Raw genomic sequence first — 21,845 nt, forward strand, 5'->3', positions numbered from 1 at the left:
AAAAAAAATAGCTGGCAAGATCTATTATACCCACGCATCGACAAGTGAATGGTCATCATGTGTCACTATATGCGCCTATTAGTGGAATCCTTAATATCTATAATAATAATCTAGAGCTACATCCTGATATGTCAAGTCTGAGAGACAATGGACAAGCGCTAAGGATTCAAGTTGAACTAAACACGATTATTCAACAATTTAAACAAGTAAGGAGAGAGGGCTTTTGTGAGGGGAGAGAACAATTTAATTTAATATATTATAATAGAACTCGATTCCTATAGAAATCAAAAGTAGTCGTGATGGAGAAATAACGATTGAGTTACCTTCAGATTTAGATTCAAGAGTGCATATTCGTCAAGACTCTGTGACAATCGTATCTGATGATGAAAGAGTTCGTTCCCTGTTGAAGAATATCTTTCTTAATTGACAACATCCCCTCTTTTCTTTATTGCTCCTTAAATATCTCATATATACAAGTCTATTCCTTGTTTTTTATTATTCTTTTCTTTTCTCTAAAAAATATAAGCAAAACAAAAAAAAAAAAATGAACCAAACCAAAAAGTTGTCTATTGTAAGACACTATTCTATTTCCTTTTTTCAGTCTTTAATTCTTATATATAGCTCAATAAATCAAACGCGACAAGTACAAAATTATTCTACAACAATAGCGCCATACCAAAGCCAATTCATAACACACACACATCTTCCAGACGGCCCTCACAGATAGCAAGGCCCATGAAATCTAAGAGTCCGACCAAAAAGAAAAGTCCCATGACACATCAACGATCAACAAGTGCACCGACACCCAAACCAACGCTTCATGAAGAAGATATGCCTTGGAAAGAATACGACATGACCGAACGAAAACTATCCTTACCTACGCTGATCCAACCCAATGATGACGATGCAGTCAGTAGCTTTCTCGAAGCAGAAACACTACAAAAGGTAATAAAAACACTACACACACGCAAAAAAAGGGAGCTAACATCAACGAATGAAAGAAACTAGATAAGCAACCGCTCTTGCTCGATTCACTCTATACCAACATCCGTGTCCAGATGGGCAGTCAACGAGCTGCCTTGGCCTGTATCAAACTCGAGTGCCTGACCGACTCGGTCGGGGCACACAAGAGTCTAGGCCAGATCCAAAAAGATTACCTGCAGCTAGAGCACTCGATTGACGAGCTCTATTTCGCCAGTCGGTCAACGCATGACCTATCTTCCAGTTACCTCAAGCACATGAGACTCACGGATCGAGCGTGCGCAAGGCATATTGATTATCTACTTCACCTCTTGTCCAGACTCGAGCAACAGATGCATGTGGACCCATCTGATGTTCTATCTGTGTCGTCATCGACATCGTCTAGCTCGTCCAAGGTGTTTAGCAACAAGACGAGCATCACAACCCTATCCGAAAGCGACGAGACCTGGACGGTAGCTTATCTTGAACAGAGAATCGATTACTTGGTCGATAAACTCTTAAAAAGGGGCCAACGAGAATTGAACAGAGTACTGCACGACGAACAGCCAAGATTAGAACTCGAACGGTCCATCAAACAAAGAGACGAGCTGCTGAACGATCAGAAGGAGGTGATTGCAGACTTGCAGCATGAACTAGACAGACAAAGAGTCGACAGAAAGAGACAAGCCTACCTTGAAGCAGAACTAGACAGACGCTCTGAAGAAAACAAACAGTTGCAGACCAAGGTCGAGATGTTGTCGACAAGTGGTGACATGATTGACGATATGATTGGACAGCTAGAGATAGTCAAACAAAAGGAGTATCAGATACGAGAGTTGCGCACAGAGATCGAAAGGATGAAGCATATCTACACGACCAGAGAATCAGGCTTTATTCTTCAGGCAGCGAGTATTGAAGCCGAGTTGGAAAAGGTGTTGAAGGAGTATGATAAACTGACGAGGAACATTTCGGATTTCAACTGTGAACGACGATTGCTCGAGGACGAGATTGATGACCTGAAGCAGCAAAAGTATGCACTCGAACAACAGCTGCTCGATCAAAAGGTCCAACGACTGTCTGACGGTGGGGGACAGACGAACGTGTTGAGAAGAGAGTTTAGACAACTGATGCAATATGTTAAGCAAAAGCATGCTTATGAATTAAGTCAAGAGACCGAATCGAAAAGAAAAGTGGAACAAAAACTGAGGCAGGTCAAGGCAGAGACTGAAAAGAAGCGGTGGGATAAAGTGCATGTGGGTGTTCAGACTCACCTTGACGTCGGATTGGTAGGAGTCATCGTGGGAAAGTAAAGATCAGATGATGAAAAGTGATTGGATAAAGATTAAAATTTATCTTTTTATCTATAACTTAGATAGTTACACTAGAACCAAAATGAGAAATAAAATTTTTCATTTTTCCCTCTGTTCTTCTTCTTTATTATTATTATCATCATTATAAAATGGCTTATTCTACCTTGATTCTTAAAGAACATCAGTTGGAAGAAGCACGCAAGAAATATCTAACAAACTGTACCAAATGCCATAATGCCTTTAGACCACAGTTATTCGATCGTGATAGATCTGCTATATGCGACAATTGTTTAAACAATACTCAAACAAAGATAGAACATATCGTATGTGCCAACTGTCACGCAACAGATACACCTTTATGGAGAAGAGATGCATCAGGAAAAACTATATGTAATGCTTGTGGTCTATATTATAAATTACACCATGTTCATAGACCACCTACGATGAAGAGTACAGTCATCAAAAGACGTAAACGATGTCCATCCAAAAAGATCAACTTTACGGATAAACCACAAAAGAGACTTAGTATGAGTAGTAGCGATGAAGAAACAAAACATCATTTGACATTACCACCCATATATTCATACCCATCACTAGAATCATTAACCACTCAGCGACTTGAACTTCAAAAAGAGGTTGAACGCCTATCGAAGTTGCTTTCGACCACTGTAACCAAGCTATCTGAAATTGATGATGCAATCGTTAAAATTCAAAAGCAATCCAAGCATGAGGATGAATTGATTGCGAAATCTCTTTTATCTTTGTCGTCAAATAACACAACGACTAAACTTCCACCCATTTCATTTCAATACAATACCCGCTCATAACAGTTTAATAATAATAAACAACAACAATAAGAAGAAGAGGAAATTTCCCATAGTTGCCTTATCCAATGTCCCCTGGTCTATATTATTTCCTATTAAGCGTGTCTCTCTTTCTCTCTCTCTTTTTTTAAAAAAAATGATGATGGATTGATAAACTGGTTACAAATAGAAATAATAAAAAAAAAAGGAATTTGTCATTCCATCTTGTTCTGACGCATTCATAGTGATTGGATACAGAATGGCGTACAATTAGATAAGCACCCAAAAAAGATACACTTATCAATTATCATACATTGATTTGCATTTGAAATTTTGGGTCATGTCCTACAGAAGCATTCTATATACATGACGTAACAAAAAAAGACTTTTTTCTTTAACCGACCACGATAATGAAGGCATACATTCTCTTTAGTTCTATAAAGTATGCTGAAAGAAAGGATCAAGTAAGGCAAGTTCAGAAAAAGGCGCCACATTTCTTTTTAATAAAAAAAAAAAGAAAACAAGGGGGGAGGAAAAACAGCATGAATTTTACATTAAGCTATGACCAACAGTCTCATCTTTGATGAGTATAATCTTCTAAACACGTCAGGAAGTCCACAATAGTGAATTTTACAAAATTCAAGAAGAGCAAATCAGGAACAGTTCCCAAGTTTCTAAACATGTCCTTTTCTGGCCAAGTTACGATCTTTGCAGCCCAACCCATCACATCAGGTCCCAGGTTTTTCAAGCTTTTTAAACTGCTTTGTTCTTGCATCATAACTTCATGTTTGACTTTTGTTTCATTGAATGCTTCTGATCCACAGGTATTTATACATATATCAAAGTAATATTTGACAACCGATAGATCTTCAGTTTATATGATAGGTCTGTGCGACGAAATAATGTTCTTGGACGGAGGTTAGTATCTGTAGTCATTTCTTCCTTTCACAACAGTCATTCCGTAAACCTAAATGCAAATGATATATAAACAAAGTGCGGTAGTCCGGTAGTAAGAAATACATACGGTGTCTTTGCTACTGAAGATATCGTCGTCATCACTTTGAGCACTTTCAAAAGCTCTATTACCTTCAGAACAACATGAAGCAGTTGGGAGTATAGTGGGTGATGTGTTGCCCGTTTTTTTTTCTCAGGCAACTTTTAATTTATACTTGTTTGTGAGAAACTAAAGCCAATTAACGCCTTATTATATATCTGTAATTTTTTTTTTACTTTTTGGCGCTTCCGCTACTTTCGCCAACTTCTTTCATTCTTTTAGCAATCGTTCTACTGCTTGTGATTCTCGTCTCTGAACACAAGCGGTCTTCGCTTCTCTTTTCCTTGCTTTCTATTTCTTTCAACGCATATATGTGACATTATCGGTGAAAAAGTAGCTTCACGTTGGAAGCATAAGAATACAGCAAGATGGAATAAGATTTTTTGTGGTCATTTATGAACAGAAAAAAGAAATTGATCTTTATGCAAGAATAAATGTTGTCAACCAATTACATCTTAGATATGATGTATCATCAAATACTACGGACTGTAAATGCCATGAACCAATGCTGTGAGCTTAACATGAGGCATTATGTTAAAATCGAATAGAAAGGATGACCTTGGCTTGTGTACGAAACAATGTAATATTTTTTTGTTTGCTTATTTGGCCTTTTGATGCTAACATTGTCGGATCCTGTTTCTTATTTGGTAAAGTCCCGTATTGCTATTACTTATCCTGACACTGCATTCAAAATTATTATTCTTTCTCTCTTTTAAAATGAGCCTTTTTTACAAGAAAAAGAAATGAATGACGTTATTTGATCGTAATGAGTGGCCTTTGTTTCTAGCAGGAGACAAACTGCTGCACCACGACTTGCTGTTCTTCACTTATTACAACAATGTGTGACATTTATCCCTTTTATATAGGAACCATTTAAAGATTAAACATGATGTGAGAATAAGGCTTTTTATTCTTTTCCTGATTCTCCTCTTTTTTCTTGCAAGTCTTTTCGAAAGGCCATGCCTGTCATCACTAACTTTCTAAAGTTCTCATTCAATTTACCACGCGTACTTTCTGTAGGGGACAGGCCAAGCGGCATGTTATTATTATTCTTGATAGAGGATGCAGCCGTAGAGGCAATATTTGAAAATGACGTCGTGATCGAACTAGGAATCATTGTGTTTTGGTGAACAGGTGATGCACTTTCAGGTGGTATCATGTGTGAGTTATCAGATAAATTGTCATGGTACGGGACGCGTCTTTGGAACGCATCCATGATCGGCCCTTGGTCAGGTTTTCTGATGCCCTTTAGATCAAGTATTCTCGTAAAATTGCCAATGTGCTTATCCTTGACAAGTAGCAAGTAGTTCTCGACAAATGCCTCGGGTGGCTCGATGGGTGACATCGTCGTTTTGAGAATAGCTTCTACTTTTAATATACCGTTGCTGACAATACGGCTATAACTATGATAGTGTTAAAAGAAGGTAAAGCTTTTGGTATTCTTTCTTACGAACTAGGAATGGTTCTTGGTGCATCATCGCCAGAAGAACCTGCTGACGGTATATCCATTAACAATGTCTTGATAGAATGTGTATCCAACAGGAGTTGTTCGGCTCCAATCTCTGAAATAGGCTTACATCTGAATATCTGTGAAATGTATTTCGTAATAAGCCATCTATATGAGAGTCAAAGTTAGCTCATATATATACATGAAAAAGCGAAACAATATATATGCACATACTTACTCTGCAAACCTGTCACAAAAGGTACGATAATACCGTTTATTAGATACGGTTTTACCAATGATGGTTGTATATCGCTTGATAATATCCATTATCTGAGTGACGTAATCAGATTGATCTCCAACACTATCCATAGTCCCCCATGGTAATCTTGTCATTTGCAAAAACTGTGTGTCCAATACCTGGTCTATACTTTTAATGATGGCATCAATACATAACGAGATTGCTTGCAAGAATCTTTCCTTTTCGTTTGTAAAATCTATTTGGTCGACATATTCCCTATCAATCTTTTCTTTTAGTTTGTCCTCAAGCTGCTGTGTGGTTATGCTGCAATAATCTGCTGTATTCAGACTTAAACTGGCTAATCTGAAATAATCAATAGATTTCTTTTCATTTCTATAATAGGTGTGTTACTATTTGAAGAAACAGTGCTTTTGACTTACATTGCTATGCCTCCCAAGATAACCTTATTGCAGTAGCCGATCAAGTATTTGGCAAACACTTTGGAAAGGTCTAATAGCACTTTACCGGTTGAAAACTTGGAGCATTGAACGAGTGTTTCTTTATAAAAGTAAAACAAGTCTGTACTTGATGGTAACACGACCATCGTATTATCATCTTCCAAGTTTGCAATCGCTATATCTGACTGTGCATAGGAATCAATCATGGATGAAATAGTTCTATTAGGAATATTAGAGACTTTTTTTTTTTTTTTTGTAAACTGTCTATTCTGTAACTTACGCGTCTTCTGCATTAATGTAAAGGTAGAAATAAGGTTCAAAACCAGATGAAATCGCCTTTTCAAAATTTAAGGCACCATTCTAGTCTTTATGTTAAAATAAAGCAAGCAAAAACGACTTTTATGTATACCTTTTCAAAGCGTTTAGTCAATTGCGATTCGAATTCAATGGTCAATTGCAGCGCTTTCAAAAAATCTTGTACATTTGGCACATTATTCTTCATGACTGCTTCAAGATCTACCCTATACAGATATCTGTGTGTCAATGAGACCGTTCATAATAAAAAGTGACAACATTTACTTTGTACAAGCACAAAACTTTTCAGATATCCTTGCATTTACTGCCCACTGATCCGGAAATATATTGACCTCACTACATGATTTCAAAATACGCTTCAAAAATGCGTATCGACGTGATATATTGTCTAACTGAGACACTTCTTCTGTAGGTCTACTGAATATCTGTCGATAACTCTTTAGCTGAAGATCCACATATCGCTTAATCATCTTTTCCCTAAATATACAAAAGTCAGTTCCCTTCTTTTCTTTAAAAAGCAGCTTACTTTGTTGACTCGCTCAAGACGGAAGCGACCAAACAGGCATCATGCAAGATCCAAGCTTGACCGACCAATGCACCGTCAGCACTAAATCCTTGCTCAAATTCCTTCAACACACAATCTTCCAAGTAGCTCTTTAACCGATGAATTCGATCGGATAACTGCCTAATTTGCACCACACTTTTGTATTGTCTGAAATGTTGCATCAATTGAACCACGGCCTGTAATAACTGAGCGCTGTCTTGATATTGTCTATTTTTGGATAAATCCTCCAACTGGTTGACAGCTGTGACCAACATTTGAAGTCGTTTGAGAACGGTGACGGAATGAGTCAGATGGCGTTTTGCATAATCAAGCGATTTCACATCTTGAGTAATGTTTTGTACCATGGATTCTGACTGAGTTGCCTTTGATTTGATATCTTGTATCTGTTTAAATAGTTCCTATGTATACGTGGTTAATATTGAAAAAGATGAATCAAACAAAATGTATACTTTGATGGCATCTTTGGCTTTATCGAGATCTCCTTCTACATGTTGATTTTCTTTAATTGTCTGAATGTCTGTAATTCGCTCTGCTTCTCGGTTTGTTTCCTTGATTTTCGCTTCTAGTTTTTCAAGCACATTGTCAACAGAGACAAGCGATTGTTCTGTATATGAATTAATTAAAGCTCTGTTTTATGCGTTTCTCGTTTGAGGGGGAGTACCATTTGGAAAGAGCTTGTTAAAGTAATCAACAGGAGAAAAGTCTGTAAGATCAAGAGGGTTCTTTGCATTGAGAATATTCAAGGCCTTTGCTTCAAGCTGAGGCGAAACAGTCAGTTGATTCATAAAGAAAAAAGAGAAAGAGGACGGAAATTCAATGTTATTTATTATTATATTATTTTAACCTGCATGTTCAACCGTGACAGTAACGAGTTTTCCATCAACGATGGTTGTCTTGAATTGTTCAGGCACAAACATTTCTTTAAACTCACTATCTTCAGATTCCGGATCTTCAGGGACGTATACGTTCAAGGAAGACGATTTGGCAGACAGGATTTCTACACCCAAACAGTCCTTTGACAGGTAGATCTCACCGCTATCACATTTGTCAACAGCGATGGTTGGTGTTACCTTGAATATTTGAAGGGCAAATGATTTGCTGTTGACCACATCAACCGTCGACACAGTTGAGTCGAGAGCAATACCACATTTCGTACAAGAATCAACAGTGACCGCATTGACTTTACCCTTGATACGAATGGTCGAGCTCTTACAGTTGTAGATATACACAGCTTGGTTGATCGCCGTCTCTTCAATCACGATCTCATGATTGTTTTCGTGGTTTTCGACAACCCACTTGTTGGCCTCTAAAGATGTCTTGGCCGCCTTCTTGAGACTAAACTTGTCGGGTTTGTTGGGTGTAGGTGGACCCTGTTTCTTGGCAGGCGCATTTTGTGCACGCAGACTAGGGTTCTTGTGCGTCATTTGGCTTTTATCTACTTTGCGCAGATTGGCAGTGATACCAGCACCCTGGTTGATCTCGGCAAAGACAGCAGCAGCGCCCGTAGGTTGTGGTGGAGCGTTGTCGTCGTCATCAAAGACCACAGGTGGAGGTGGAGGTGGGGCGACGGGAGGTGCAGGTGGGCCCGTGGCAGTAGATGGTTCAGTCGTTGCTCCTTCAGAGAATGATTTTCCAATAAATGATTCAGCTGATTCACCTTTTGCGTTCCATATCAAGCCAGTAGGAAAGTTTTCCTTGACAAAAACTGCCAAGCTTTCGATGAGTTCTAAATAGGCTCGGCACCACGCTACATGTTTGGTATCCCTAGTCAAGTTAATATAACTGCCTTTTTATACACTAGAGTACTTACTTGTCTTTGTATTCTTTCAACACACGGTTAGAGTAAAACTGTGCAGAGTCTTTCATGTCACGGATAAAAGGAACAGGCGTAGGTTCCTTTTTGTATCATTTAGATCTTTTTTGGTCATTATATTTAATTATATACTTACACAAGTAAACCAACCTAAAGAAGGGATGCCTTCAGCAACCGCGCTCAAGTGGTTAAACATTGGGTCAGCGCGATTCGAGTCCTTGATATTCACAATGTCGGATAAAGCCTTTTGAATAGGCGCGAGTAGTTTCATAAAGATAGGAGAAGACATATCAGGCTTTTGTGCTAATGTAGAAATGTAGATAATATCTCTCTCTGCTTCAAATGCCTGTTTCACTAGAGCTGCCTATATATGATGTTATTATTATTATTCTTAATTATTCTTTTTTTATATTTACTTGAGAAGCGACAAGTTCGCTAATATCAGATGACAAGGTAATAAACTTTTCGAGAGGAGGATAGAGAGCAGCATCGTGTTTCTCGACAACTGCAGGAACTTGCTTCGTATCTGCCGAGGACTGTGCACCTGTGTGTGAAGAGGTGCTTGGTGTTGTTGTATTAACAGTAGCAGATACTGCAGAAGCAGAAGAAGAAGACATGGCCAAGTCTTCTAGACGTGTCGTTGCTACCTCAAGCCGTTTTATGAGGTTAGCTAGTGAATGAAATTCAGACATGGAAAAAGGGAGATGATGTAAAGGGAAAAAAGAATAGGAAAATAAATAATTGTCTCTATAATTGTCTCTCTGTGTGTATTCAAATAAAGCCCCGCTTTCCCTTTTTTTATATATATTTCTCTATGGTAAGAGTGTATGCAATAGCCTTTCGATCAGCCAATACTGCATTAAGCTATCAGACAAGACTTGCTGTAACGTCTCCCCCTCCTCTTTCTTTCTCAATATTTTAATGGTCCTATATTTAGACACTTGGACTGTACCGCTCACTTTTAAGAGCAAGTGAAAAGTATGAACAACATCCAGTGATTTCAAATGCGATCAGAGAGCAATTCAAAGCAAATCGACATGTTACTTCTCGTCCAAGAGTACTTGAATTACTAGATCAAGCCAACAAAGTAAAAAAAAAAAACACACACACACACAGTTTTTGACATTATTGTTCACATAATACATAGATCCATACTCATTTACAAAAAGCAGACTCACATACAACAGAACGAGTGACACAATATGTTGCTGATCACTTCAAAAAGAGACATCCGCCACAGAAAAAGAAGAGCAAGAAAAGAAACTTTAGGAGACGAAAGCCCTACCAAAAGCCCATCTTAGTCACGCACTGGACAGGATACCAATTTTATCGTGTCAGGGGTTGGCGACAGCCCTTGAGGACATCAATGATCATCAAAAATCTGGTCAAGAGACAGCAAAGAAGGCAGGATCTCTATGCGGAATTGGCGGCTCAGTATGAGATGGCGCAGAAGGAATTTCAGTTTGAAAAACAGTTGGGTATGAGGCAGTCCTACCATTGGCTTCAAACACGTAAGCAACTCATCAACACACGCTCTCGATCACTCACCCATTATTTCAATTTGTAGTCAATCTTATAAAGGAAGCTATGAACCGTTGTCATAAAAGGAATTTGAAGACAAAAACGATAGATCCCGTGAAAAAGAACATGATCCTTCATGGTGAAGAGTTGAGTAAAGAAGATTTAGAGACAGGAAATGTTGTCAGTCTGAGACGAAAGATGAAGAACCAGAACTTGCGACATAAAAAGACTGTAGAAAAGTTCAAGACAAGAAGTGTTGGAAAATAACATGAAAAAAAAATAAATATCATTTATGTATATATATAATAAAGCGCAGCTTATGTGTTTCTATATAAATTATGTAACAAGCGTGTGATTAGTTCACTTTCTTTGCAGCAGCTTGTCGTCTACCATAGGTACGACGAGCGAAATCAACAAAGAGGTAAGTTAAAGGTAAAAGATAGAGCACGTTCAAACCAACGGCGAACTTTTGACCAGGAGTAGACAAACAGTTGGGCACAAACAAGTAACTGATGGCAGTAGACATGCCTACCAAGAATTGAGAGATCTGCATGGTTGTCAAATAACGCTTGCCAGGAGGATGAATACCGACTGAGGTTAATGCGTAGTACATGTACATGATGGAGTGAATGAACGAATTGAAGACGACAAAGATCCAAATAGGTTGAGCTCTGTAGCGAATACCAGACCACATAGTAATCATGGCACCAGAATGATGATATGTTTGTAAAAGTGATGAACGACGACCCTTGAGAAGAATAATGGCTGTATCGACAACTTCATAAAACTTGGAAAGATAAAACAAGTATCCCCAGTAACCGAGAGCATCGTTCCAGAGCATACCATCTACATCACAGTACTATATTACATTAGATAAAACTGTAAAAAAAATTTTTTTTTCTGGGAACTTACTGCATCATGCACGGAATAACGACTGAATAACTTGTGCATTGCTTGGACCATATTGACAAATGTTACACCAGAGTAGATCGACAGCATCAAATTATGTGCAAAAATGAATGCTGTAAACAGCTTGTTACTGCTCGAAGTGTTCTTCACCCCACGGTTCTTGGCTTCTACTCGGGATACCTTGGCGGCTTCAGGGCTAGGATTCAGCAAATGAATTACGATTGCATAAGTAGCAGCAATCACCACAGGCGTCTTCCAATTCATAAAGAATGAATAGTATTGTGGAAATGGGATATTGGGAATAGGCTTTAATCTGTCGACGTCCATTTGGTTTATGAAAAAGAGGGGGAGAGAGAAAGATAAAAGATAAAAAAAAAAACCGGGAAATCGTTTAAAAAGGTCCCAAGGAGTGTGTTTTTTTTTGGCCAACCAGGGATATTCCAAATCCAGATCCCCAGAGTTTGGGCTCTGGCCCATTGTTTACAGTTTAATCAAAAGATATAAGAGCCATTTTAAGAGAACTAAATCATTCATTATTAAGAAAAAGAAAGGGAGAGCAAGAGAAAGAGAGATAGAGGAAAAAAAAGGAGAAAGACACAGGGTTGCCTAGCATACTATCGGGAAGGACGGAGCTTGGTTGCTATAGCAAAAAACAATTTTTATTTTTTGAATGCCCCAACATGTGAGTTAGGGCTTTTTTCCACTGGGTACAAATTCTAACTTGCATAAACCTGCTTTACCTCCGGAGGCAATCCAACCACATGCCATTGAATTGGGGTTCCATACAACCTAATTTTAAAAATTAAGCTCAAAATAATGCAAATGTGTCTGTGTGTATACCTTGTGTAAAGAAACGTTGGGATTGAGTAGCACATGATGAAAATCTCGGCTTTCCTATAAAGTGTGTGTATATATCACCACAGCAATTAGACTTTTTTTTTATAAAGCTTACATTGGTCTTATTCAGATAGCGATAGACATCACCATCAAAACAAAGGCAGTACAACAAGTTTCCATCAGCCTAATCAACATATTAATACACAATTCATTCCACATATGCATACTGCTTACTCTGCCCTTATGTTTTAGTGGCTGACCCGCTGAATCTGTACAGTATCTAAACATGACGATGCCACTAGAGCTTGCAGAGGCAACGAACTCATGGAACCGACAAAAGGCTATTGACCAAATCTGTCCATGTCCGGACGAGAAGAGGGCTGTCGATTGCTTTGAGCAGAACGACATGTTTAGACGGCAATTACCTTCTGGATCTCCATAAAAGAACGAATGGGTGAGATGTTCTGCTCCTAGGACAGGCACAAGGGGAGATTTTATCTTCATCACCTGCTGGCTCATGAACGGGTCTCGCATATCGTGTAGGTAGACACGGCCGACTGTATCTGCCGAAAGCAACAGGTTATCAAAGAGAAATGTCCAACTAACACTTCGTATGGGCGCTGTCATCATCAGCTGAACATGGACGATGGGTATATCATGACAAAGAGACCGAAAGATGTCCCAGATGACGATTGAACCTGATATACTGCCGCACGCCAATAACTGTGACGACCAAGACATGCAGAGATAATAAGCTCGAGGTGACTTGAGCACAAACCGAGGCTTCCTTATCTTTACTATAAGGTTGTTATAAAATATCAGTCGTTTGGTATATGCGGGTTCACTCTTGCTTTACAATAGAGAGTTTCGTTACTGGGGCGTCCCGTTTGCTTCCTTATTTGGTCTGGATGAGGCACTACTAAAATATAGACAGATCCATCACCTATGAGTACAGCCAAAATGCCCAGTTTTGGCCCATAGCTGCTCAGAGGGCACCATTTCAGGTCTGCAATGATCCCAAAATCGCCCAGTAGACACATATCTAGTGTAGGTTGATGACCAGAATCATATTTCCATATACAAATTGCATTCTTGTAACAAGACACCTCTCCGAGCGCATAATGTTCCTCTGTCGTCTTGTATCCTCCTATCGCAAGATACTCTGCGTCTCGACTGCTACGTTTTTTAGGCACAAAGTCCATGGCCCATATCGAGCCTCCATGATTAATGATGAATGAGTTATTGGATGTCCGTAGCCCGTTGAGTGCTTCTAGGTTATGTAGTGTGCCTTCATGTTCGACCTTGACTGTAGTTTTTGGTAAGTAGTCCTCAATATCTCTATATCACATGAATAAAATGCGTATAAAAATACAAGCTTTTATTTATACTGATAGACTTGAATCCATTCTTCGTGTTCTTTTAATGGTATATTTTGGTACTCATTCCATTCTCCTAGCTTATTATATCTTTTTAGCGACTCTGTGTGCTTCATTGCATAAAAAAAGAGAGAGGCATTTTAAATTGCGGTACACGGGTCCTTTTAAAAAATTGTGGCTTAGTGTGACTGCCTCGCTGTCATTTTCTTTATAAAAAGGGAAGCGTTTTGAAATTTTTTTAAGGCACACTTCTTCACCACACAAACACAACAAAGGTAAATATTCCTATTTTATTTTAATAAAAACCACAAGTCATGTCAGGAGGATCAACAGAGCTATATGCTCGGATCAATGATGGTTCTCTGTTACACTCGTGGAATATTAATCCTTGTTATTTTAACTGTAATTCACCTGTTCTAGGTGAATTCGAATTAAATAACGTTCGTTTCGTGTAGAGTTGAAAGTCTTCTTCATGTGAAGATCTTTCTTAGTAACGAAACATACATCTTTTATATATTTTATTATGGGATGAATTTTGGATCTAATATCTTTTTTTCTCTTTATAGTTTTTACGCTCTTTGTGTCTTTGTGTGTATTTAATATTAAAAATAAAAGTAAAGTTATTTGTATACAATTTTTTTTTTTTTTTTTTTTCTGTCTTGTGTATACAAGAGTGTTGCGCGCGTGAAAAGAGAGAGGAGGGGAACAATAAAGGACCGCCAAGGATTTGTACAACATTATATATTCTTTATTCACTCTAATGAACCCATCAGCCAATCCTCCCATGCGCAAACGTGACAGATTGCGTTCGTTTGCAACAGCCACAACTCAAGTCATCAAGCAAGAAATCAATAAATATTATCAACCCAACCTTGTTCCGTCGAGAAGTGTGGGTAGTGTACCAAGAACAGATACTCAAGATATAGACGACATCTTGAACACTACCTCGGTAGATACTGTTCAGGCGCAATGCTTGATATTTCCAACCTACGCTTATCAAGATGACCATGGCTGGAAGATTCATTTGTGTGGATGGACATTTGCTAAACCATCGTCAGGTCGTCTTGATAGGTTTTTATTAGGTAAAAAAAGAAAAAATAAACAAATAAAAAAAGAAAAGAATAAACAAACATCTCTCTTTTAGCTGCTGGACGAACCTATGGCGGCTTTGCCAAGGACTCTCAAGAAGACTTTCATTTTTCAAGCCTATTAAATCAATTTAGATGTCAGACCATGCGCATGCTTGACCTTAAGCTGAATGTACCACTGTTGAAAGAAAAACTAAAAGATATCCTTATTAATTCGGGATCAACGGGTCGATTTGAACAAGAGGTGATTGTCAATCGAGAATGGATCAAGAATTCACGAGAAGGACTGAATGTGGAAGCATGGTTAGATGATAACCGTAAGGGGAGAGAAACGAGAAAACAAAATGAACAAAAAATGACTAACACGTACAAAGAGACTTGCTTTACTGGGTTTGTAGATCTTGTCGAACCCTCTGGAATATCTGTGATTTCAGACATAGACGATACCATTAAAGTGACCGACATATTAGATGGTAGAGACGCCATATTACAAAACACATTTTTCAGGACAGCTCGAGAGGTACCGCATATGAATGAAGTCTATCGTGCTTGGGCAGCAGAGGGTGCCCATTTTCATTACGTGTCAAATTCTCCTTGGCAGATATACCCAGCACTGATGGATTTCATTAACGATAAGCAGTTCCCCAAGGGAAGTATGCATTTACGAACAGTGAGCACACAGGATTTGATCATGGGCAGGCCCGGTAAACACAAGTTAACGGTCATTTCCAAAATTCTTCGTGATTTTCCCAATCGCAAGTTTATTCTCGTAGGTGATTCGGGTGAGATCGATCCTGAAATGTAAATAACAAGCATAAAAGAAAAAAGGATAAAAATTAAATCATAAGCATAGATATCAGCAAATTTATAATGAATTTCCAGACCAGATCATAAAAATATTCATCCATGATGTCTCTTCTCAAAGGGCCATCAACGCAGACCGCCGACTGTCCAGTGCGAGTGTGATGGACTCTTCTTACTACAGTGCTATCCGCAAATTTATATCAAGAGAAAGCGCGCTTCTCAGAAAGAAGGATTCTTCAGCTCAACTTGCTATGGATGTCATGGCTACAACTGAGATTCCTCAAGAACAACAGCAGATGACAGACCCACAAGTCCCTCTTGTGACCAAACTAGAACAGTTTCAACAACGCATGGATCGTGTATCGAGCAATATGCGGGAAGGCGTCTTTACTGTCTTTTCTTTGGCTTCTCAACTCATGCTAGACCCTGTGATTGCCGAAGAATTCTTGATGAATAAAAAATAATACATATATTGTTTTTATTCAGGAACCATGGTTTTACAAAATAACTTTAATCGAAATGCATCCACGCCGTTCAGATAGTATCTATAGAGTCGTTTGTCTTTTATAAAGCCAAGTCGCTGATATAGTTCCAGTGCGCCTTGATTTGTATATTCAGTCTCCAATACCACCTTTTATATATATATATTATTAACATCCATTAAAAATATGAGTATATATAAATGTACCTCATCTGCACCCATCTGCTTCATGGCCATTATGGCAACCTTGACAAGACTTGAACCAATCGATCTCTTTCGGTGTGTTTTGGCTACAGCCAACATGGCAATATATCCTCGTAATCTGTCTTTATGTTTATCCACTTTACAAATGATGACACCTACATACTCATCTCCATCCATGGCCTACTTTAATATAGTCAATCCATGTACTTTTTCGTTGTTTTTTTCTTCTTTACCAAAAAGCATAGATTAGGCCAGTTGTGTATAAAATAACGATAGGTATAAATTGAATAAGGTTCAGACAAGTCATTTTCAATTAAATGAATAATAGCCGGAAGTTGCAACTCTGATTCATATTGCTTATACTCGATCGTTGACATTGACTTCCGTTCTCTCTTTTATGAACAAAAGTGTAAAAAAGAGAGAGAGAATAGGGAAAATGCAGCCAATAAATAGTCACGTCTTTCTTCTTTCGTAGCAACTTTTTTTAATGAGTTTAGAATCAGAAGGTTAGTTTCTTATTGCTTGTTTGAAGAGAGAGATTAATGGGGCCATTCTTAGTGGATAGACTAAAGAAGAATTTGGACCGAGAAAGAATAACAGTTCGACTACAACAACAGACGATTCAAGGTGAGATTCAATACAAACATGTCGATTTATATATGCATAATATATTGGATATAGACCTTGAAAACAAGCTGAGAGAATATCAAGATAAAAGCAACGCAGAGACACCAGATGAACTTGAACTAGAAGGTAAAACAAGACGATAGAAGAAGAACAAAGCGATTGATCATTAAATAGAGAGCCAATTATTAAAGGAACAGTCTGCGAGAAAAGTGACAGAACTAGAGACAATCATCAAGGAGAATAATCAGCAACTCTTAGCTCTAAGGAACAACATACAAGGTATGCATATATACATACTTTAAATACACACATGCCAATGCTTTCTTTTTATAATAGCTTATGAAAAGCAAGTCACTGAAAATCATCAAGAGATCTACAGACTACAAGATGTGATCCGTGAGCTACAGTCGTCACTGACGGAGAAATCAAGCATGATCAATTCACAAGCCATGTCGATCCTATGTAAATTATAAAGAGATTATATTTTACATCAGTCGACTCATATATACATACTTAGCATACAAGCATCAAATACAAAAACTACAAAAGAAACTAGAGCTACCGATACATTCCAACAGTAAATCAGCGATGAAGCCTTACTATAGAAAATCACAGCCATTAAAACAACATACCATCAATTCGACGTTGATGAGACAGCAACAACAACAAAAGCCAACAGATACCCAACCTTCTTCTTCTTCAGGCAAAGAAAATGAAATTATTGAACAACAGCCGCGGCTCCAACCATTAGAAAAGCTTCCTATAAGTACATCCTCTGAACCTACAGAATCCACTCGTGCTAGACATGAAAGAATCCACATGCATGGAGAAACCTGTGTAGCATGCGAAAAGGTAAGCAATCAATCAACACATTCTTGAGATTAATAGCTGTATATATAGTTTTATGATACAACACCACTTCCTGATGTTCACGATCAAACTGTTCAATACACGGCTTCCGAACGAATTCAACTCCATTCAAGACACAGACATAGACAAAGAGCGACGACTCCGCCTGGATTCTGGGATATGGAATTTGGATCTCCTGAGATTGACTCGACAAGGCATATCCGCTTGACATAAGCGGAGATTGATCTTTTTTTCTGCGAGTTTTTTTTTATTCTTTTTTCTCTCTCTTTATATATAATAAAATGGAAGAATACCAAAATGGATCTTCAATGTTTGGTAAAAAGAGAGTGAGAGCTACACAAGCGTGTATTCTTTGCAGAAAGAAAAAAGTAAGAGAAAAACTTTTTAACTATTTTGAAAAAGTTCTAATTAGAGAATTAAGATCAAATGCGATGGAACCAAACCTCACTGTCTACATTGTCAAGAATCCAACTTGAATTGTGAATACACAGAATCTAAAAAGAGAGGGCCACGTAAAGGATACGTTCAACTATTGGAAGATAGACTAGCACAACTCGAAAGACGATTGACGGTAGCAACGAACGATAATTTAATGGACGATAAAAAAGGTTTTTTTTTTCTTGAGAGAGAGAGAGAGAGAATTTCTAATGTCAAGATATAGAGGATTTGGATAACGATTTCCCTGAGCCAGAGATAGTGACTCATCTGATAGACCTCTTTTTTCAATACATCAATTCTGTCTTTCCCTTTGTTCATCGTGCAAGACTTAAACAATCTATCGCGAATGGAACAGTGTCCAAGCCGTTATTGTGGAGTGTGATGGCTATTGCTGCAAGGTATAATTAATAAGAACTAGCGCATTACTCAACTTGTGTGACTCATCTATTACAGATTTTCAGATCATCCAAGCATAAGGACAGATCCCCCTTACTGGGCAGGTGAAAGGTATGCCATGAAGGCTACCTCTTTGATCAATGCATCCTTGTTGGAACCAACGATAGCCAATCTTCAGTTTTGGGGAATTATGTCTTGCTTAGAATATGGAAGAGCATCTGGGTCAAAGTAAGCCCATTCAAAAAAAAATAGAATCGGCGTTGACTTTAATTTAGAGCGTGGACATATGGGGGAATAGCCGTGAGAATGTGTCAAGAGCTTGGTCTACATAAAGAAGAGACATTAAAGGCACCGATTACAGCACCTGATGGAACCTTGGACTATGTAGCTATGGCTCTACGAAGACGTATCTTTTGGAGTTGCTTTTGTATAGACAAGTAAATTTATTTCCTTTTTTGATTTCCACATGTTTGTGACATTGAACTATTGCGACACATAGATTTTCAAGTACCAGTACGAACCGGCCACAAGGCTTTGAGATTGGCGATTATGATGTTAGACCACCCACGGTAGCAGAGAGTAAGATATTGCGCGACCCACTTCAAGCGTATACGGTAGATAAGGTCTTGATTGATGAAGATCCACTCATGGACTCCATTGGGGAGTACTTGAGCATTTTGGAAATATTTGGAGATATCACAAAATACATGAGTAGAGCCAAAACGGATTCTTCGTCTGTCATTTGGCCGCCTATTAAAGAACATGAAGACCTAAATAGAAGAATGGAACTCTGGGCAACGAGTTTGCCAGATATCTACAAGTTCACTCCCAACAATATAAAACTGTATAGAGAAACAGCCAGCGAAAATTATATCAACTTTTGGCTCTGTTCACATGCCATTTATTGTGCCGGCATGCTTTCGCTTCATAGAGGAAGCTTAGCATACAGTGATCTGTCATCTGCTGAGATACCGACCGAGACGTATGAGAGAATACAAACAAGTATCGCATCGTGCAAAACACATGTTGATATTGCAATGGAAGTGTTTAGCAAACTTCGTGATTTTTGTGGATGCAATGTGCTACCTTACATGGGATACGCTGCTTATATTTTTGCGACAGTGTTGATGACTTCGACATTTTCGTCAGATCCGATATTGTATAATAGAAGTAGCAAAGGCTTGGCTGTTCTGTTTGATACAATAAAGGTAAGTCAATTCCTATTCGCCGGTTCTTTTTCTTAAACACCACGTAGCTATTACGTCCCTATTGGCCAGTAGGCGAGAGATTAGCATTGACCACTCAGGACATGCTAGCAGCTCATAGCCGACTCTATGATGTACAAGAACAAGAAGAAAACCAAAAGAAGAAATACGAGCATAACTTAAAGCAGATAAATAGTCCAGCTGCAAAGACATCATCTGTATCAAGTACAGACACAGGACTTCTTTCCCAACCCATGCCAATACCTACCACAAGCTCAGAATTAGCGTATCCCCCTGCGTTCATAGACAATAATGTTCAACCTTACTATAATCAACAACAACCACCATTACCTCTTCAACAACAACAACAACAACAACTTGGTGTGGGCGGCAATGAAATTGATTTTAGCAGTAGCGAATTTCTGTATGACTCGGCATTATTTGGACAAATGATCCTAGACACGTCAAAACCACCGAATATGACAGCAAATATGTTTAGTTACTATCCTCCTGCCTCCACTTCTGCATCCACAACAACAACAACAACAAGTACTAGTAATACGCCGTATCCTATAGTCACACCCATGTATCATCCAACCCCTTATTCCGCCTTTTCATATCAACAACCTCCACATCATTAATACCAAAAGGGAGCATCCATGTGTACAGCATTGCTTTTGTGTTGTTTAATTGCACACACACACACTATATATATATGCACAGTTTTCTTTTTATAGAGCATTCTAACTTTTTATGCACCAAGCTGTCTATTTACTAAAGTAAAGGATTAAAGACACATTGATACTACAATAAAAGTATCTTTAGAATAAATAAACATGCAACTACTCTTTCCTTTTTCAGTTTTCTCAAAAAAAGTTTAATAACAGCAATCATCATTTTGACAAAATTGGTAAAATGCTAAAAAATGAGCATTGGATCCAAACATTGTGTAAATTCAACGTTATTTATTCAAGCTTATTATTAAAAGTCAAATTTTCTTTACATAGTGATAGACTATGATACGACGCGCGTAACCCATAGTCAATGCTAAGAGCTTGTATATGTATCGACTGTCCGCGGGCTGATAGAGCTATTATGGTCCGCGTCATGGTTTAATAGTACAGTGCTTCTGACAAGCAGTGTCGCGGACAGTCAAATGGATGTCGCTAGCCAATCAAAATCGGTGTCGTTTGCTGATCAAAAGACAAGTTGTATTTTTAGAAATCATGATGTTTTTCTCTTCTATTTTTTACATTTAGCATGAGTGCACTATTTGAGGAGGGGTATGGAAATGTGGTTGATGAGGATGATGGTCCCTGAGCTCCGATGAAAGTGTATCGTTAATCAGGATGAATTTGTTATTGAGGCAGCTGCGACTCATTCTGAATACTTAATGTATTCCTCTAGAGAATCTTCACTAACTTGCCCCAATGTTGATAGAAAAGCCCAAAAGATGAAGACATTCGTATGAAAGAAGCAGACACAAAGCGTGATTACGTGCGCTACAACTATTCAAGATAAGGTTCGATGTTTCGACCTAAAGATTGAAAAGTGTATGAGCGCATCAACTGCAGCGAAGCAGTTGAGGTAATCACATTCGAACCGCTCAGAGATGGGTCAAGCTGTACAACTTGTGCCCTGATAGCATTTTTGAGACTTGTAAACAGATAGATCGCAGATGTAGCTTGACCAAAGAACATAAGACAGTTCTTGTTGATTTCATTGACGGTAATCCTTCTGCTTCTGTCACTGGAGTGACTGAGCATTTGTTGAAACGGTTCAATGATCTCAAAGTTTCACGTAGCACGGTTTATAATCTCATGAGAAGCGAATGTAGCCTTTCGTTGAAGAAAGCTGGCTTCCATTCTGTCGAAAGAAATAGCCCAGCAAAGATTGAGGAGTGATACGATTGGATTTGCAAATGGGGAAAATACAGACATGAGTTTTCTGACGAATTGCGTGTTTCTTGACGAATCTGCTTTTAACATCACTATGAAACGCTCGAGAGCTTGGTCCAGAAAAAGCACGCGTGTGCCATTGTTACCAGGCCGACTACGCGAGCAAACACAATGTCTATATTGAGGGGACTATCTCTGTCGCAGGTTTGATTATAATCGGTGTAAAAA

General features: G+C 38.4%; 12 protein-coding genes across 12 annotated transcripts; 7 read left to right on the forward strand and 5 right to left on the reverse strand.

The window, feature by feature from the left end:
• The first annotated feature begins 343 nt into the window (after window positions 1-343).
• On the forward strand, window positions 344-2,369 carry RHIMIDRAFT_97818 (uncharacterized protein). Its single transcript, XM_023615953.1, has 3 exons — window positions 344-571; window positions 622-945; window positions 1,002-2,369. Exons 1-3 carry the CDS (start codon window positions 545-547, stop codon window positions 2,268-2,270), a joined length of 1,620 nt encoding a protein of 539 aa, XP_023461273.1. The 5' UTR covers window positions 344-544; the 3' UTR covers window positions 2,271-2,369.
• Window positions 2,370-2,596: 227 nt separating this feature from the next.
• RHIMIDRAFT_187973 (GATA-domain-containing protein) lies at window positions 2,597-2,746 on the forward strand (the record flags this gene model as incomplete). Its single annotated transcript, XM_023605896.1, has 1 exon — window positions 2,597-2,746. A coding segment is annotated over one exon (150 nt), but the record flags the coding sequence as incomplete, so codon positions are not given.
• A 2,288-nt stretch (window positions 2,747-5,034) lies between these two features.
• Window positions 5,035-7,935, reverse strand: RHIMIDRAFT_242542 (uncharacterized protein; the record flags this gene model as incomplete). Its single annotated transcript, XM_023609804.1, has 10 exons — window positions 5,035-5,530; window positions 5,578-5,742; window positions 5,813-6,205; window positions 6,253-6,489; window positions 6,551-6,630; window positions 6,680-6,791; window positions 6,850-7,062; window positions 7,112-7,548; window positions 7,600-7,754; window positions 7,812-7,935. 10 exons carry the CDS (start codon window positions 7,933-7,935, stop codon window positions 5,035-5,037), a joined length of 2,412 nt encoding a protein of 803 aa, XP_023461275.1.
• Window positions 7,936-7,989: 54 nt separating this feature from the next.
• On the reverse strand, window positions 7,990-9,655 carry RHIMIDRAFT_209222 (uncharacterized protein; the record flags this gene model as incomplete). Its single annotated transcript, XM_023607122.1, has 4 exons — window positions 7,990-8,914; window positions 8,961-9,046; window positions 9,100-9,327; window positions 9,380-9,655. 4 exons carry the CDS (start codon window positions 9,653-9,655, stop codon window positions 7,990-7,992), a joined length of 1,515 nt encoding a protein of 504 aa, XP_023461276.1.
• Window positions 9,656-9,777: 122 nt separating this feature from the next.
• On the forward strand, window positions 9,778-10,751 carry RHIMIDRAFT_242544 (uncharacterized protein; the record flags this gene model as incomplete). The annotated part of the gene is made up of 4 exons (XM_023609805.1): window positions 9,778-9,846; window positions 9,901-10,050; window positions 10,111-10,474; window positions 10,531-10,751. The coding sequence occupies 4 exons, from the start codon at window positions 9,778-9,780 to the stop codon at window positions 10,749-10,751; spliced, it is 804 nt and encodes a 267-aa protein (XP_023461277.1).
• Window positions 10,752-10,839: 88 nt separating this feature from the next.
• RHIMIDRAFT_209189 (fatty acid elongase) lies at window positions 10,840-11,720 on the reverse strand (the record flags this gene model as incomplete). Its single annotated transcript, XM_023607118.1, has 2 exons — window positions 10,840-11,343; window positions 11,397-11,720. 2 exons carry the CDS (start codon window positions 11,718-11,720, stop codon window positions 10,840-10,842), a joined length of 828 nt encoding a protein of 275 aa, XP_023461278.1.
• Window positions 11,721-12,080: 360 nt separating this feature from the next.
• RHIMIDRAFT_242546 (WD40 repeat-like protein) lies at window positions 12,081-13,722 on the reverse strand (the record flags this gene model as incomplete). The annotated part of the gene is made up of 6 exons (XM_023609806.1): window positions 12,081-12,182; window positions 12,234-12,287; window positions 12,346-12,414; window positions 12,465-13,027; window positions 13,087-13,568; window positions 13,619-13,722. 6 exons carry the CDS (start codon window positions 13,720-13,722, stop codon window positions 12,081-12,083), a joined length of 1,374 nt encoding a protein of 457 aa, XP_023461279.1.
• A 644-nt stretch (window positions 13,723-14,366) lies between these two features.
• RHIMIDRAFT_242547 (uncharacterized protein) lies at window positions 14,367-15,962 on the forward strand (the record flags this gene model as incomplete). Its single annotated transcript, XM_023609807.1, has 4 exons — window positions 14,367-14,688; window positions 14,751-15,011; window positions 15,069-15,495; window positions 15,548-15,962. The coding sequence occupies 4 exons, from the start codon at window positions 14,367-14,369 to the stop codon at window positions 15,960-15,962; spliced, it is 1,425 nt and encodes a 474-aa protein (XP_023461280.1).
• Window positions 15,963-15,969: 7 nt separating this feature from the next.
• RHIMIDRAFT_97920 (putative acyltransfersase) lies at window positions 15,970-16,629 on the reverse strand. The gene is made up of 3 exons (XM_023615954.1): window positions 16,417-16,629; window positions 16,187-16,363; window positions 15,970-16,129 (listed from the first exon to the last, which is right to left on the reverse strand). The coding sequence occupies exons 1-3, from the start codon at window positions 16,558-16,560 to the stop codon at window positions 15,977-15,979; spliced, it is 474 nt and encodes a 157-aa protein (XP_023461281.1). The 5' UTR covers window positions 16,561-16,629; the 3' UTR covers window positions 15,970-15,976.
• A 41-nt stretch (window positions 16,630-16,670) lies between these two features.
• On the forward strand, window positions 16,671-17,893 carry RHIMIDRAFT_242549 (uncharacterized protein; the record flags this gene model as incomplete). The annotated part of the gene is made up of 7 exons (XM_023609808.1): window positions 16,671-16,689; window positions 16,742-16,810; window positions 16,865-16,936; window positions 16,985-17,089; window positions 17,147-17,272; window positions 17,328-17,662; window positions 17,711-17,893. 7 exons carry the CDS (start codon window positions 16,671-16,673, stop codon window positions 17,891-17,893), a joined length of 909 nt encoding a protein of 302 aa, XP_023461282.1.
• Window positions 17,894-17,988: 95 nt separating this feature from the next.
• RHIMIDRAFT_209149 (uncharacterized protein) lies at window positions 17,989-18,341 on the forward strand (the record flags this gene model as incomplete). Its single annotated transcript, XM_023607116.1, has 2 exons — window positions 17,989-18,048; window positions 18,102-18,341. The coding sequence occupies 2 exons, from the start codon at window positions 17,989-17,991 to the stop codon at window positions 18,339-18,341; spliced, it is 300 nt and encodes a 99-aa protein (XP_023461283.1).
• RHIMIDRAFT_274454 (uncharacterized protein) lies at window positions 18,342-20,097 on the forward strand. The gene is made up of 2 exons (XM_023612457.1): window positions 18,342-18,951; window positions 19,014-20,097. The coding sequence occupies exons 1-2, from the start codon at window positions 18,821-18,823 to the stop codon at window positions 19,756-19,758; spliced, it is 876 nt and encodes a 291-aa protein (XP_023461284.1). The 5' UTR covers window positions 18,342-18,820; the 3' UTR covers window positions 19,759-20,097.
• Window positions 20,098-21,845: the final 1,748 nt, after the last annotated feature.

This window comes from Rhizopus microsporus, assembly GCF_002708625.1.
Source record: "Rhizopus microsporus ATCC 52813 unplaced genomic scaffold scaffold_33, whole genome shotgun sequence".
Taxonomy (NCBI): domain Eukaryota; kingdom Fungi; phylum Mucoromycota; class Mucoromycetes; order Mucorales; family Rhizopodaceae; genus Rhizopus; species Rhizopus microsporus.

What these genes read in the sequence shown, in the direction of transcription:
- RHIMIDRAFT_97818 (XM_023615953.1), top strand. Translation starts at nt 545, where the DNA reads ATGAACCAAACCAAAAAGTTGTCTATT. An exon ending in AAACCAAAAAGTTGTCTATT is followed by an intron (nt 572 to 621) that starts GTAAGACACTAT and finishes TCTTATATATAG; the next exon opens with CTCAATAAATCAAACGCGAC. An exon ending in AAGCAGAAACACTACAAAAG is followed by an intron (nt 946 to 1,001) that starts GTAATAAAAACA and finishes AACGAATGAAAG; the next exon opens with AAACTAGATAAGCAACCGCT.
- RHIMIDRAFT_97920 (XM_023615954.1), bottom strand. Translation starts at nt 16,560, where the DNA reads ATGTCAACGATCGAGTATAAGCAATATGAATCAGAGTTGCAACTTCCG. An exon ending in GGCCTAATCTATGCTTTTTG is followed by an intron (nt 16,364 to 16,416) that starts GTAAAGAAGAAA and finishes ATATTAAAGTAG; the next exon opens with GCCATGGATGGAGATGAGTA. An exon ending in AGCAGATGGGTGCAGATGAG is followed by an intron (nt 16,130 to 16,186) that starts GTACATTTATAT and finishes TATATATAAAAG; the next exon opens with GTGGTATTGGAGACTGAATA.
- RHIMIDRAFT_274454 (XM_023612457.1), top strand. Translation starts at nt 18,821, where the DNA reads ATGTGTCAAGAGCTTGGTCTACATAAAGAAGAGACATTAAAGGCACCG. An exon ending in AGTTGCTTTTGTATAGACAA is followed by an intron (nt 18,952 to 19,013) that starts GTAAATTTATTT and finishes TGCGACACATAG; the next exon opens with ATTTTCAAGTACCAGTACGA.